The 16,269-nt window shown below is 37.5% G+C and overlaps 1 protein-coding gene across 8 annotated transcripts in view; it reads right to left on the bottom strand.

The window, feature by feature from the left end:
• Positions 1–1,178: 1,178 nt before the first annotated feature.
• rnf144ab (ring finger protein 144ab) overlaps positions 1,179–16,269 on the bottom strand; it is a 73,991-nt gene continuing 58,900 nt past the window's right edge. For 7 of the 8 annotated variants that reach the window (XM_089118661.1, XM_089118660.1, XM_089118662.1 and 4 more), the window contains 7 exons: positions 6,877–7,030; positions 6,407–6,511; positions 6,217–6,277; positions 5,437–5,647; positions 4,375–4,522; positions 4,032–4,121; positions 1,179–2,529 (listed from right to left, as the gene is read on the bottom strand). In XM_089118661.1, coding sequence (XP_088974787.1) covers positions 2,398–2,529; positions 4,032–4,121; positions 4,375–4,522; positions 5,437–5,647; positions 6,217–6,277; positions 6,407–6,511; positions 6,877–7,011 — 882 coding nt within the window. In that variant the 5' untranslated portion in view covers positions 7,012–7,030 and the 3' untranslated portion in view covers positions 1,179–2,397. Of the gene's footprint in view, positions 2,530–4,031; positions 4,122–4,374; positions 4,523–5,436; positions 5,648–6,216; positions 6,278–6,406; positions 6,512–6,876; positions 7,031–16,112; positions 16,136–16,269 lie in introns of those variants that run through there. The other variant, XM_039692795.2, reaches the window with a different exon arrangement.

A 16,269-nucleotide genomic window follows, 5' to 3' on the forward strand; every position in this document is an offset into this window, starting at 1 on the left:
TGTTTTATGGTCTGCGCCGACTTGCGCATATTATCTGCTCTGTCTATCGTGTCTCTGGACCGGAGCAGACACTGTGCACTGCTGCAGTTTGTGTGACACTAGCGTGAAACCAGACTTTATTCATAACAATGGAAAGCATGTTTACACTGTCTGAATCATTCCCCATCCCCTATATCGTGCACTATGTGCCATTCACCATGTAGAAAATAGTAAATGTGTGAAGAACTGAGGGGCAGGAAGATTCTAGAGAGCATTTGATTGGACAGAAGCTGACGTGCAGCAAGACATCAAACTCATTGATCCATATTGGCAAAAGTGACAGATTAAATATGAATTCTGCCATTGTTTTGGAGCACACTAGCTTATAGATAACAGTAAGGCTAACATTAATATTTTAATAAAAAAGGGGGAAATTTTGCAAATGGTGATGGAAAACTTGCTTATGACTGAACTGTATTTTATTACTTTTGTAGTTTTAAAGAGTGGCAATATAATATAAATCGAGAATGAGTAATGCTAGAGACTCTAGTCCACTTTTTGCATTTGTCCAATCAATGACAATGCAAAAATACAAATTAAATGTTAACCCCATATAAAGTATGAGCAGTGAGAAATATGAAACAAGATAACAGGATTCCATTTTAGCTGTGGTTTAGAATAACCCAGTGTTATTTGGGCTTTTAAAATTTTGAAAAGCTCTCAAAACATAAAAATGTAACTTTGAAAAGCCATGCTCATTCCTCAAACTAAAAAAAAAAACAAAAAAAAAGAAAAAAGAAAAAAGTGTGCTACATATGGATTCCACCACCACAAATGTGTTTGACGAATCGGTTAACTACTATTGTTCTCACTTAACTAATATTGCAGTATGGAGAGGGGCGAAAAAATTACAATTAAATTACACGCATAATTGGAAGAAAGAACTGTCTAACATGGCTTTAGTAGCAGATAATGTACAATTATGACAGAATATTTAACTATTCAGTTTATGGTACCTTCATGTATTGAACTAAAAAAAAGCAGGGGGACTTTAACATAATTTGTGACAAATTAGTTACAAGTTTGTTGGGTATTAAATGAGATTTTTTTTAAGTACATCATTGAAAATGTAACTACTTTATTTTGTTCTATCTAAATGTAAGTTTAACTGTTCTATTGTGAAAGAAAAGCCAACCAAGTGCAATGCAGCATATATTTAAACATGAAAAACACAATATATACAAGTTAGCTACAAAAAATGTTTTAACACAAAAAGTTTACAAAACAGAGAAAAAAATTAAAGGCATATTTAACTGAATAAGAACAAAAACTACAGTAGGTGTTCCCTAGTAATCAACCAATTAATGTGCTAGACAGTGAACACATGGGCTTACACATCACATTTGGCAAATTGTTCCCAATAATATCACTCCAGAAAATGAATTAATTAAATATGCAACTCTAGAGTGACCTGAAAAGTAAGAAGTTAAGCCTCACTGGCCTGATTATTTTGACCTAAATTGGCAGGCACATGGTAATGCAGGTTGTACTTGGATCTTCAACAGGTTGTGGACAAGACCCTTCTGGGTTAAGCAAACGTGTGTTTATAATCAACAAAATTCATGTAGATGACATAATAACAATGGCTTGCTTTAATGATACGTTGTGATAACTCGGTTATAAACAGTGATTGATATGTGACCAACTCTCCGATATCAGGAGGGTAAGAAATATTTCAGCAACACCCAAGCCTACAAGCTTTGAGAAGGCATCAGGTGGCATGTCTGCTACGTCTGGGGTGTGTGTGCAGTATCAGAGTAAACTCAAATGGAAGAACGAGGTTTTGCTGTCCTAAGAAAGGGTGTACAGGAAGTAGACAGAAGCAAGTGGCAGGCTCATTAGAGCTTCTGCAGGAAGTAGCATCCTCTGTCTCCAGCATGCATTTGCAAATAGACCAGAAAACTGGCAGAAATGGAGGTTGTGTGACTATGCTATAAGAATGAAAGTAGTGCTAAGAAGTGTATTACTGTCAAGTCTAATCAACAGAATTTGTCTTTTGTTATATCCTGGGTTAAACAACATCATAAAAAAAGCTTAGTTAACCATAATACAACATAAAGTGAAGAAACAGTGAAGATTAGAAAAGATAGAGTACAAGACAAACACAACAAAAAAGTGCTTGCTTCCAAACATTACAGATGTGTTTAACTCTGATGGCTTATTCGATCACCTTCTCTGCTCCTCCATAACACCTTGCAATGCAAATCAGCATTTGAATGCAACTGAGATGTGCAGTCTCACGGACAGACGAGTCTTTCACCAATGCTCCTGCAAAGTGTGCTCAGGAGAATCAGGTGAGATGGGATCACAGCTGATCCAAACGAGATACAAGTCGCCTCCTGAAGCCGAAACTGAGCTCTAGGTAGGAAGAGGGTCGTCGTCGCCACGTTTACACTTGCATTTGCAGCAGAGGACGAAGGGAGTAGCCAGCAAAAGGAAAGGGGAGGCCACTAGCAAGAGCAGACCGAAGCCGGCAAAGATGCCAACAACCTGATCAGAGAAGAGAGAAGATCACAATGAAAAATAAAAGAGAGGAAAAAATAAAATAAAAAAAATAATAATAATTTAATAATTAATAATAATAATAATGTGTATACATCCCTGTTGATTATAAACTGAAACAGATATTGGTGATGCTCTTACATGTCAAACCAGAAGGCGGGGGGGGGGGGGGGGGCAGTAATGGCTCTTGGAAATCATATCTTGGTGTTAGGGTTAGGTTTATTCTATGCTACTGGTACTAATCTAATTTTTTCCTGAAAAATGCTTCTATACAATTTTGGGAGCATCAAGAAAGTAAAAACGTTCCAGTTCTGAAAATGTTAAAAAAAATTGTCTAAATAAAATGTAATATCAACAAGCAAACATGCAAAAAAGTATTGATTTTGTGTCCTCAAACAAAACAACAACAAAAAAAGCAAGGATGTTTTATGATTGATTGGAAATGACCATGGGGCATTAATAATGTGAATAATATGATCATAAGTCTCTTTTCATATCTTTTATTTTTTTTTTTAAAAACTGCTATACATTTTATCAATCAAAGAATCCTGAAAAGTGAAAATATTTTAACTGTTTTTAATATTGATAATAATAATACATTTTTCTTAAGGAAACCAAATCAACATATTAGAATGATTTGCGAAGGATCATGTGACACTAAAGACTGAAGAAATGAGGCTGAAAATTCAGTTTTGCCATCACAGGAATTAATTACATTGAAAATATATAATGTATTAAATTGAAAACTTATTTTAAATAATAATAATAATAATAATAAAATATTATTTTGTACAGTATTTTAATCAAATAAATAAGTCTTAGTGAGCATAAATACTTCTTTCATAAAAAACAATTCTAACTGACCCCAAACATTTGATCAGTATACAATGTATATATAAAACAATGACCTAATTCTAAACTGTACCTATTTTTAATTCATGGAATAGCCCATTAGTTTTGAGATAAGTGCTGAATTATCAAACTGATGATTTGTTGAGTTGACAAAGTATTAAGAGACAATGTGGTTCCCTCTACATCAAATGTCTGAAATATTAACATACAGCATTAGGGGAGTCCCTTTTAAATATCTACGCTAGAAAAAGAGATGCATCATATGCATACACACATTTACCTGTAGGCAGATTTAAAAAGGCATTGCTGCCTCCTGTTGTGCTTTTGAGGACAGGCCACCTCTCACTCTCCATTTCAAATACAACAAAGCATCTCTAATCTCTCCTTGCACAGTAAAGACATAAGCCACTCTTTAAAAAAAAATTAACAAATAACATCCTACTACAGACTGATAGATCATGCTCCATTACTACAAAATTGGAGGGTTATTTAAGGTGAACTTGGAGGGATATTTAAGGTGAACTTGGAGGGATATTTAAGGCGAACTTGGAGGGATATTTAAGGCGAACTGTGTAAGCCAGCTTGTCTTTAGCACTTCAGATCTGCAGTCTGGAGGGATGCACTCATGTGGTACATACCTGCGTCCGATGCCAGATGACGGAGGCTCGGGAATGTCCCAGTTTGTTCTGGCACGGACCTTTATCATAGTGGATCAGTAAGAAGTCATCCTGAGGAAGTAAAGTAAAGATGTTAGTGTCAAAGATAAATATGAGTTACATGGAGAAGCAGCATTTTAAAACTCCCACAATATATTGGTCTAACCAAGCATGACTCTAGTGGAGCAAGAACACATTTAATAAGACATTCCTATGGGAGTTCTACCTTTATGGTACATAATCAGTTTAGACATTTTTTGGCCTCTTTTAAATAATAATAATAATTGTCTAATAATAAGTTACACATGTCATATGCATAACTTACATCCAATGACTCCAGGCAGTACCAGCAGAAGGCATGCTTGCAGTTCTTACACATCATCTGGGCACAGCCTTCATCTCTCTCAATGTACACTTTACATTTAGGACAGCGTTTGATCGGGGCCTCGTCCTCCAAGCTCTTGATGTTGAAACTGAAGAGGGGAGATGAACATGGAACAGAACAGATGTTGAGTGTCATGTTCTGTTTAGGGCTGGAGAGACACATATTGCTAATGTTATGAAGTCTGATTATAAATAAATAAAAAAAAAACTTGCTAACATGCTTCAAGGTTATAAATAAACACTACAGTTTTCGGAGTATACAACAGCAGTCTCTTATGCTCACCAAGGCTGCATTTATTTGATCAAAATAAAGTCAAAAATAATATGTAATAGTGAAAAGTAGATAGAAATATGAAATAGTAAAAAAAATGTAATAGTGAAATATTATTACAATTAAAAGGGACTGTGTTTATTATTTTAATACAAATAAAAATATAATTTATTCCTGTGATGGCAAAGCTGAATTGTCAGCATCATTCCAAGCATGTCATCATTCCAAGAATGATTCCAAGCATCTTCAGTGTCACATGATCCTTCAGAAATCATTTTAAAATGCTGATTTGATGTCCAAATGACATTTCTTCTTATCAATTGTGAAAAAAGTTGTGCAGCATTACATTTTTTTAGGATTCGTTCTTGGAGAGTTCTTTGAGTAGAAAGTTCAAAAGAACAGCATTATTTGAAAAATAAATATTTAGTATTTACAGCCAATTCTGATGCATTTAGTTGGTTCTCATCTTTTGATTTTATAAAAAATCTTTTTTATTATTGTTTCTACAGTGTTTTTGTTGAAATCAAATGGACTCTAATCAAGTCAAAACAGAATTGTTGCTAAAATGAATACCAGATGAAGTGTTGCAAAACAAAAGGAGACAGGTCAAGAAACTTAAATAAGGGGCAATCTAAGATAATTATTATTATCTGTATATAATGGGGATGGGGTACACCCACAGATGCAATATCTCTGCTGTGAATGCTACATGATTTGATGCTGAGGTTTTACCCGTTTTCCCCAGGCAGGAAGGTGGTAATCGGCAGGCTCTCCTGACATGGCTGGCCGGTGTGGCAGTCCGCCCTGCAGGCAGAGCAGAAACGCAGGCTGCACTGAGGGCATTGCACCGGCTGCGGCAACTGCACCTCTGCTTCATTCAGCTGGCACACCGTTTGGCATGAGGACGACGGGCACCAGGTCCGACAAGGATCCAGAAGCACCTCTGTAAGGAAAAAACAAACAGAATGCTTGTCGTGGAAATTTTAGACTGTATATTAAACCAACCATGTTTCTAACATCTAACCTTATTTAACACTTTGAAACACCATGTACTAAAATCATTGGTTCTGTGTTTTTGAATGTTGTAGGCCTAATGTATGTTGCCACACCCCTGTCAAGTGTATAAATAACATAGTTTGGGAAATTAAACTAGACAGTCTAGGTTTGAAACCTTGTGATCATGAAGTAATAAAGAACCAATCAAATTGTAGGGAAATGTCATTTTCGCCCATTCTCCTTTTCTATAAAAACTGTTGTATCTGTTGGTGGGATTCTCAATGGGATTGGTCTGAGATACACCGGCCATGCTTATTGATTCTTTTTGGGAGATTCTCTGGAGAACTGCTCAAGAACTCCCGGCCGCAATAAACAGCATTTAAAGGACAATTACTCAAGGCTGTCTGACATTTAAGCTGTGCTGCGAAGAAAACAAGTAAGTTAGAATTATCGACTCAACGTCAATAATTTATTTATTTATTTCATTATGCATCTCTCAGGGTCCGGGAAACTCACCTCGCTCAAACTGGAGTCTCTTATAACGTTGCATGACCTCTGCAGCCACCATACATTCAATCTACAGCAGAGAAACAGAGCATATAAGCAATGGTAGGAAATGACAGAGGAAGAGAGACTGTCTAATACTTTAAAACTTCAATAGTCTTTCTAGTCTCTGCCAAAAATGACAAATATTAAGAGAGCTTACCTCATTTTCTAGCAAATGTCCCCGTTTCGGGCAGGCAGAGTCAGGACAGCTAATAGCCGATTCGAGACCCTCTTTAATGAGCAGTTCAACATATTGCTTCAAACACTGTAAGAGACAAATTTCTTTATTTTTCATATTTGAAAAAAAAATGATGAGACAACTGCTGCCTGTAGTTATGTTTCCACCCACAAACACTCTGTTCATTGTAAGTCAAGCCAACATCAGACCATCATCACAGCATTCTGCTGAGACAACATTCAAGAGCTGCTTCAAGAGAACATATCAAGCTTCAAAAATCTTTATTAGCATGGCAAAAAACAACTTGTTTCCAGCACCAGCTTAATGCAGTTACATTACTGCTGTATTCTCACATGTAAAGAGACTGCACTACAATACAGTATGTTTTGGAACACTAGTTGGCACATTGCTGAAAAACACACAGGAGTGGCCACTGAAGCCACAGTCCTTACCAGACTGCAAAATATGCACTGGCACTGGGAAATGGTGGTCATCTGTTCCAGGGGAAACTCTCCCAGGCACAGTTTACAGGACAGAAGTGGCGCCAGGTCCACGTCCCAGCTGGGTTCGTAGCAAGAGCTGCTCATGGTGCGCCAACCTGGGACACTAAAAGACAGAGAGAAAACATGTCTGAAAAACAGATAAAGCAGTTAATAAATGCCATATTTTATCTAAAGATTAAAAACCAAAAAAAACTACAAATTATAATTGATTTAAATGCAACAAGTTAATTTAGGCATCACAACCATTGTTATTTTTTTAACTAGTGAGTTTAACTAGTATAATATGATTTTAGTAAAATTTATATACTATTACAGTATTTATTCATAGAATTAGCTTTTATTTTTATATTTTAACTTTAGAGTTACTAATGTGCATTTTTAATATTTTAGTTTGTTTATATTACTATTTTTATTTCTATTTAATTTATTTAGTTTAGTTTCACCTAAACTTACTTCAGCTAGTTGCCAAAGCAAGAAAATTCAGTTAATTAAGTTAACATTTAACAATTACATTTTATTTTAGCTTCATTTCACTAACCAAAGGCAATTAAAATGGTTTTAGTTTCAGTTAACAATAACAATGATCAAAACGTTATAATGTACAGTAAGAAAAATGTATAAGCTAAAGATTACTTGTAGCAGTGCTTTCAAAGATTAACTGTAAGTGAGCAACAGATGACAACAATGGTAATCTAAATGTAAAAATAAATATTGGAAATTAGCAGGCACAACTAAATACACAATATCGCTCTCAAATGTAGGCCAAAAGGTGATATGATACTGATAGGCCTACCGATGATATTTTAAACTTAATGGGTAAAAAGGTACCTTGGACCATAGAATCAAAGATTTAGGGGATCTCATTATTATCCATTAAAATACTTGGTCTGTCAGCCACAGAGTTTTCCTCCCGAGAGCTTCTGCTGTTTGCTGAGAGCTTGTCCAATCAGTCAATGGCAAGTATGTCAACATCCCTCAGTACTGCTACCAGGCAACCCAAAGAAAACTAATGACTGTCTCCACTGGAGATCCCTATAGAACAGACTCCCCCAGAGAGTATGACTAACACGGTAGCTACTAAAAACAAACAGACCTCCGCATAACACACATATTTATAAGGCTACTGTATGTGTAAACTTTCAAACGCTACTTCCCAATATGGCACAGCAAAACATTTTGCACCTGAAATTACTAAAAACTATGTAATGAGGTTCACTGTACCTCACTGAGCACTACATGCCAACATGAGCTGAAATAATTAACTGAAGAACATTCAGATGGACTAGTTAGTGCGCTTCCCTACAGCAGATATCTGTGTAGGTGGAGACAGATGGAGAATCATGGGCTTACGCCTGCAGGATCTCATTGTGTTCGTGGTGGCGGGAGTAGTCGACAGCCCAAACAAACGGCTCTCAGCAGGCTGTGCGTCTCTCCGTTTGGGCCTCTCACCTCCGTCAGCACACCCACACAGCCTTAACCAGACACTAACTCTCAGTCATTTCATGTGTAAAGCCACGTGTACACGGTGATTATTCTGTCCTTTATGATCATTGCTTTTCAGGTCGCCTGCCTTGAGATCTTGAGTAGAAGTCAAGGCAGTGACACTGTATGATGTACATCTTATGAGAACAATGACACCATAATATGAAATCCTCAAATTGAAATAGTTCTGTACAAATGAAGAAAATAATGTTGTGCAGTGTCTGAAATCTATCATGGACTGCTTTTTCTTTAGTTCAAAGGAGGCAATATTGAGAATGTGAAGGGAATTCAAGACTTCTCTTACTCTGACAAACACACTGTATCATCAAACATCACCAGTTAAGTTGTTCTTCATCACTCTGTAGGACTGCAACCCAACATTTCTGATTCATCGAACCCTGTTGGTGTGATAAAAGCCTGCAGAGTATGCCTACAACAAACTAAATCATTCAAGATTACAAAAATTTGTCTCAAACATTAAAATCATGGCCACAGTCAAACAGTATAGGCATAATACATCACATGTCATCAGGAACACTATTATATAAGTTTCCAATGGCCAGACAAGTTTCAATCCCTCTTCTCCAGCAACCTGTTACTCATATAAAACAGTTTTACCAAAACAATTTCATTTGATTCTATTCTTCAAATTTGATGAATCGAATATATACACATCACAATAACGAAGAGTCAGTCAAAATTTCCTGTTCCCACGAATCCCACACAATATCAATTGCCAAAATGAGTCAGTATAGTACACCTATTCTTTTTCATTTAGTCTTTCGAACCGATGGTAGACAAGTTGTCCATGCAACCAGATTAAAAAGGGTCATTTTTGCAAATAATGCAAAAATATATAATAAAATACTATAATATAATAAACAATAGGCCTCTGAGAAAGCCATCTACTGTAGTTCAAAAATAGACTCAAATACAAAACTAGAACAAGGTAATTTTGAAAAGGAATAAATTACTAAAGATGTCCACCGCTCCCAGAGTTTTTCCAAAATTAAAGGGGAAATCCCAGGCATGAAAGCAGGCTCTCCATTGTTCATTCAACTAGACAACAACTAACCACATCTTAAGCTTTTCCTCTATGGAAATGGGCCAGGAAAGGAAATATCCTATAAAGTTGGGTCACACACATCAGTCTGGCACAATGAATCCCTCAAAGGGTCCAAGATGAAGATGGAGAGTGTCCAACAGCCTGGCAATGTAATTGAACTTCTCTCCATCTGCTGATGAAGGTAAATAGCACTAATATCTAGCTCTAAAGCACATTTTCTTGTTGTGTATGCACATTTCAAAGTGCTCACAGATCACTATATTAAAAAAAAACTGGCTTTGCTCAGTTTTGCAAAAAGCATTCGAGCCAAGACAACTTAACAACTGAGCTTGTATGCTTGTAACAAGTGCAAGTACGAGTAAAATTATATAACTGATAAAGGTCTTGCATAATATCCATTTTTAATCTATCTCTAGGTTGAGGACAAATTCAGCTGTTCACTCCATTGTCGCTCTAACTGTCTCTTATGACTGGTCAAGAAACAGTTATTGGCTATTGTCAACTCAAGACCTTTGGTGGAAACAATATTCCATATTCAAAGTATTAGTATTCAAAAGCACATCTTTACACTAACTCACTGTTCCCTCTTCATATCTGCTTTTGCAAACTTTTAAAAAGTGTTCAAAACCATTTACAGCAGCATTTTAAATTAGTCTAAATGTGCTCAGAACAAACATACAGAAATGTCTTTGGTACGTCTTCGGATTTGTGTCAGCAACAATGAAAATCCCTGAACAACCTAATTGCTTAATTGGATTACATAAAGGAGGAGTATGTGAATACATAGGCCTAAGCATATAACTGCTAGTCAGACCTTAAAGGGATACTCCATCCAAAAATTTAAATTGTCATCATTCACTCACCCTCAAGTTGTTGCAAACCTGAATAAGTTTCTTTCTTCTGCTGAACACAAAAGGAAGATCTTTTGAAGAACGATAATTTGGAACCAAACAGTTGTGGGGCACCATTGACTTCCATGGTATTTTTTTGTACTATGGAAGTCAATGGTGCTAGCCTGACTTCGTCATACTCATATTCTTGTCAGAAAGAGTCTGAAACTGCTCCGTAGGGCTTTGATTATGAGGCGTGTCTTAACCGAACCAGGAAAAAAAATTCTCTGCACTCAATTGGATAGTCAGTAAACCTACAACCAATCAGAGCAACGCAGTAAGTCAGCTACTTTGCATACAGTTGTCAACTACAGAACGTAGCCCAACTTTACTTATTTTAGAAGTTAAATAACGAGTGTTGCTTCTTTTACTTACTCCTCCATGAGCGCGACCAAAGGAGAAACTACAACGACCACATGCTTTTCATTATGTCCCATCTTCTTAGCGACCGTCAGAGCCACCTGATAAGTTACACTTGTGCCGAATCATGAAGGGAGGACGGCAAAAATATCTTTCCGATCGACAAATGCCTTGATTGCAGTTTTCTGTTTGTCTATTAAAATTAATGCGCTGTCGATTTATTTCACAACAGACGCGACAGCGGAATCTATACATCTCAATTCTCCAGCTGCAGTCATCTTTGAGGGAAACCAGTTAAGCGCTCTTTGATAATGTGACGATTACGTCCTTGCAGATCACCTGTCCATCATTGTATAAAGCCCGCCCTGGAAATTTGATTGGCCCGAACGTCTTTTGCCTGATCATAATTACTCCTCAATGGATCGAGTCCAGACTGAACTTCCCGACCAAAAAATGTTGTGGGCAGAGTGCCTGGTGCCTGGCTACAACTGTCTGGTTCAAATCGTTTTTCAAAAGATCTTCCTTTTGCGTTCAGCAGAAGACAGACACTTATACAGAGTTGCAACCAGTGTTTCCCAACCCTGTTCCTGGCGGCACACCAACACTGCGTGTTTTCTTTGTCTCCCTAATCAAACACACCCGATTCAACCCATCAGTTCATTAACCCACCTGATTATGAACTGATGGGTTGAATCAGGTGTGTTTGATAAGGGAGACAAAGAATAAACGCAGTGTTGGTGTGCCGCCAGGAACAGGGTTGGGAAACACTGGTTGCAACAACTTGAGGGTGAGTAAATGATGAAAATTTTCATTTTTGGGTGGAGTGTTTTTTTTTTTAATGTTGCTAAGAGAAAGACAGAGAGAGAAAGAGATATTTTGCATTCAAAGTAACTTTCATGAACTATGGACATGGAACCTAGTTCCTGACAAAAATAAAATATATTGGTAATATTCTAATTCATTCAACTTGCATAGCCACATGTGTTTCTGGCAGATAAAGCCTTTCCACTCCGAGACCTCATGCAGCCTTTACCAGGACACAATCTCTCCGGCAGGCACAGAGTTTTCAACAGCAGGCCGTCACAGGCAAGGCTGATGGTTGAGAATACCTTTGGTTTTCTCGTATTCTCTGAGCTCAGTGGATGTACAGACTGTAGTCATTGAGATCTGCCCTACCAACGTGGCTACCTTTGTCCTGCACAACTTCCTGAGGAGGTCCACAAGCATTATTCATTGTGTTCAAACTCCAGACATTTTGCTTCATACACTCGTTTGTGAATTTGGAATTTTAAGTCCTGCCTGGTCCTCAATGACAGCTTCCTAAAGTCCTCCAGGAGGCTTTTAAAAAATAAACGGTCGCTTTCAGTGGGGGCTCAGCTCTCAGGTGCAGAGCTGTTGGGCTTTATTTTAATAATAAAATCAAAAAAATGCAAACAAAATCTACGAATCAGCACAGGACAAGGAGAATAAATAGGGAGCAGGTAACGAGGGAGGACAGGTGGGACAAAATAACTAATAATCAGGAAACAAGATGGGAGCCGACACAATCGACAGGAGACAACAAACATGTTTGTACAATGCGATTTTTTCCGGATCTTATGAAATCACAATGTCACTCATTTAAATAATCCCCATCAATGGAATATGGAAAAAAGGGGGGCAGAGTGTTTACTTTAAACACGGTTGCTGAACATTATAACCCCAACGTTTATCTGTGTGCTGCACATTTTATGGAGAACAGCTTGTTTTCTGTTGCTTTTGTAAGCTCTCGTTTATGTAAGACGGTTTACCGCTCCTTAGCTGCCAATCACAACACACTGGGCCAGCCAACCAATCACAGCACATTTTGAATTTCGGATGGAGGGGCTTCATCGAAACAGTAACTAACGATGTGTTTTTTTTTTCCAACCATGAAAACATATTCTAGCACAATTAAAAAACAAAATCAAGACTTCATAAAAGGGTATAATAGAACCCCTTTTGGTAAACTACACATTCAATGTTAATATATGCGGACAAATCAAACGCCAATGACTCCTTCAGAACAAATAGGAATGGACAACAATGAAGGCAAAAAACAAAACTAGCATGTCTCCTCATTTAGAACGGAGTGGTTTTAAATAATATCTGCAAGGCATTGTGCAGGTCTGAGGGAGCTGAGAGTGTTCCAGCCAAGCACAGGATGTGAGCTCTGCCCAAGGAAACAGCAACACTTCCTGTTTTTGCCATACGCATGCCAGCATATGCATGACTATGGAGCACAGACCTATGCTCTGCAAGACCTACTGTAATGGTGTAACATAACACACACAAAAAAGTTAGGATTTTATACACCACAAATAAGCAAAATTACCCATTTTTAAATTATTACTTAGTATTTTTTTTTTGGTTCATCTGCATCATGTACAGAAATTCAGAGTGAGATGTTTTTGATGTTTTCACAAAAGATTAAGGAAAATCAATCCTCATGATACGATTCCTTACTGTAGGTAAAGAAATGTCATGGTTGTTCTAATACACAAAATATGTCAGACACCAACTGCTATGCCTAATTTAATTAATTAATTATACTTTGGCTTATACCACAATATCATTTAATCACTTAAGAAGATTTAAGTAACAATTAATAAGATCATGTGAGATATCATCTCACAAACAAGGATTTGAGATCATTACTAAGTGTTTAATTGAGTGACGCGTCACAGTGTGCACCAGAAAGCAATAGGAAAAGCTCAGGAGATAAATGTCTAGAGAGCTTGTTCCAGGTCAGTGTAGACAACATGATCTAAAGAAGATTTAACAGATTACTTGAATAGCTGGGATCAAAGGATTTGTAGCAGTTCAAAACGCACACCCATCATCTTTCATTCAACAAATACTGAGGAATACAGAGAAATATGTAGGAGAGTTGTCCATGTACTCATAAGCATTTGAGGTTTGAGAAATCAATACTTGATATGTATCCAAAGGTTCTGAAAGTAGGCCGCTGTTTTACTTATTGGTGAATTTAATCTCCGTTTTGAAGTCAATAGCCTGTGACCTCATTAGTACGGAGATTAACCTACTTCGTTTGCGATTCCTTCTACTGATCTTTTCAGTTCAGATCCATTGCCATTCATTGTTCTTTTGATGTCGGGAGTTGTTATTACAGTTTAGCTGACAGAAAAAAGCCATAATTCTGACATGACCTCACAGTGAACTTATGATACCAAATACGTAGGAACAGTAAATCAGAGAACCACAAATATGTGAGTGTTGTTAAATAGTTTCGATAAGTCGATCACCGAATGCCGTTCATACAGTTCAGCTCACTCAGCACGACGTTCATGGTTTGACTTGTCGTGACTGTTTTCCGAGATGGCTCCTGTCTGTATACACAAAGTGAACTGTCTTTATAAAGTATCTTCTTATTAAACGGTCTGTACACTTGCAATACAAAGTTCTCAATGCTTTGTTTTGCATGTATGAACCCTCATTATGTTACGGTGTTAGTGTGGGGCTATTTTGAGCCTTGTTAGTGGTATAAACTAGCGATTTATTTTTACTTAGTTAATGCCCCCATTACCAGCGTTATACGCTAAACAGTTTTTAGAGATAAAACTCTTTACATTCAATGATCATGAAAACAAATCTCAAAACGGTTGACTAGGCACCGGCGATGTTTTATTAGAACAAAGGTTCATTTTGCGCCGGAGTTCTCCTTTAAGTTGTCTGACACCCCTGTAGGCTGATATTATACTCCACCAAACATAAATACACCTTCTGTAAAACTGGTGATCAGCATGCAGTTAGTCACCACAGCCTCTTGTCCTCACTAGACTGAAAAGATGCTAAACATTTCCCTGATCATAGAAAACAAAATCATTCATAAAGGACACATTAATAGGCTAATATGGCCTCATTAGCAATTCGTCAACCTGTGCTGAGACAAACAAAACCTTGACGTAATATTTAAATTGCCTGTGTGTGCTTAGGCTATAGAGCAGGAACACTAAGAGCTGGCATTCACAGTTTGTTCCGGACATGGGAAGTCCCTGTGCATTTCATGAAAGGGACATTCAGAGCTACAACCGCAGCTGTACTACAGCAGACACTAATGCCCCTCTTTCATGCTCTGCCCACTTCTGTGACGTCACACTTGGCCCAATTAACTTCCCCTCTCATTATCTTTATGCCTGAACATTCCACTTTAGGTTAAAGGCTTAAACCTTCACATAAACCACCAAACCAATGTGCAAGTTTTTCTTTAAGGTGAAGTTCAAAACAGGTCTCAAAAATTCCTTTGGGATAGTTTTACACACTAGGCAACTTCTATAACTTTTGAATACATTTGAATATTTCCCACATTTCTTTTAAATTTATTTCTGGCTTAGACATCTTTGTTGCTGGGGGAGTAACTCCTAACTGGCTGGCAATAGGGCAGGCACTACTCTACATCGAGAGTATACTTAAAACACTAATGTCTGGGTCACCCCCAGACTGGCCACAGCAACAAATACCAATGGCTGTGACCGCTAGTCGAGTCTAAATAAACTGAGAGAGGCTTTAAAGGAGTCTATGCATAAATAGGGCACATACACAGCTCGGCCACTCTTCTATGACCAGAAGAAAATATAACCCATTGTCAGACTTATACGACTTATTTCTTAATATCTTAAAAAAAAAAAAGTATTTGTGTTGGCTGGATGCAGCGCCGATCCAGACCTCCCTGGGGCCTTAAGCAAAATTCTGTTAAGGGACCCTCCAACCTGACCCCTGAGCCATGTAACAAAACATTTGCCATTGCCACAGTCACACATGACACCCGACTGCTCCCACTACTATTCTCCCTCCCTTAGATGGTAGTAATGAAAATGCAATTCCTGATTTAAGAAAAATACATTATTACTGGAAAAAGCACATTCTTAATATCAAGAAGGGTTAGTACAAATTTAGTTATTGATATTAAAAATGCATCCTGTGAATGAATGAAAGCTAAAATGGCTTGCCATAGCACGTCTTTGTGTTTTAAATGATAAAAGCAGTACTGATGGTTATTATTTATGTGCATCCATATTGATTGTCTCTCCAGCAAATTAACATTTTAAATGCAATATAGCCTATAAATCAATAGTCAATATACATTGCTTTCCATATTGCAGTATTGCAGAGTTGTAACTAAACCTTGACTTGTACACTAGACACAATGAAAACATCGTCTTTTTTTAAAAGTATGTGCGCCTATAGGAGTGACATCACGCCCTTATTGCTGGAAAGTGCGCGCGCATATGAACCATGAGATATGAACGCATGTTAACGCGCAACGCGGCCATACAGTTTGTAAACAAACACCGTTGCCCTTTGTCGTTTATCAAACGTAATAAACAGTTGTATTTCATCACTCTTACTTTTTTGTCAGGCACAAAGTCACAGAACACAGCCCAGGAAGTGCCGGAATTAGCAACAGACACAGAAAGACCAAAGATGCACTGCAGCTGCCCAGCTGGGTTAGACAGACAGACTAGAAAGAGATACACATCATCTTTGCTGACATCAAATTTGGAG

This window comes from Pimephales promelas, chromosome 13 (assembly GCF_988280905.1).
Source record: "Pimephales promelas chromosome 13, fPimPro1.hap1.1, whole genome shotgun sequence".
Taxonomy (NCBI): Eukaryota; Metazoa; Chordata; class Actinopteri; order Cypriniformes; family Leuciscidae; genus Pimephales; species Pimephales promelas.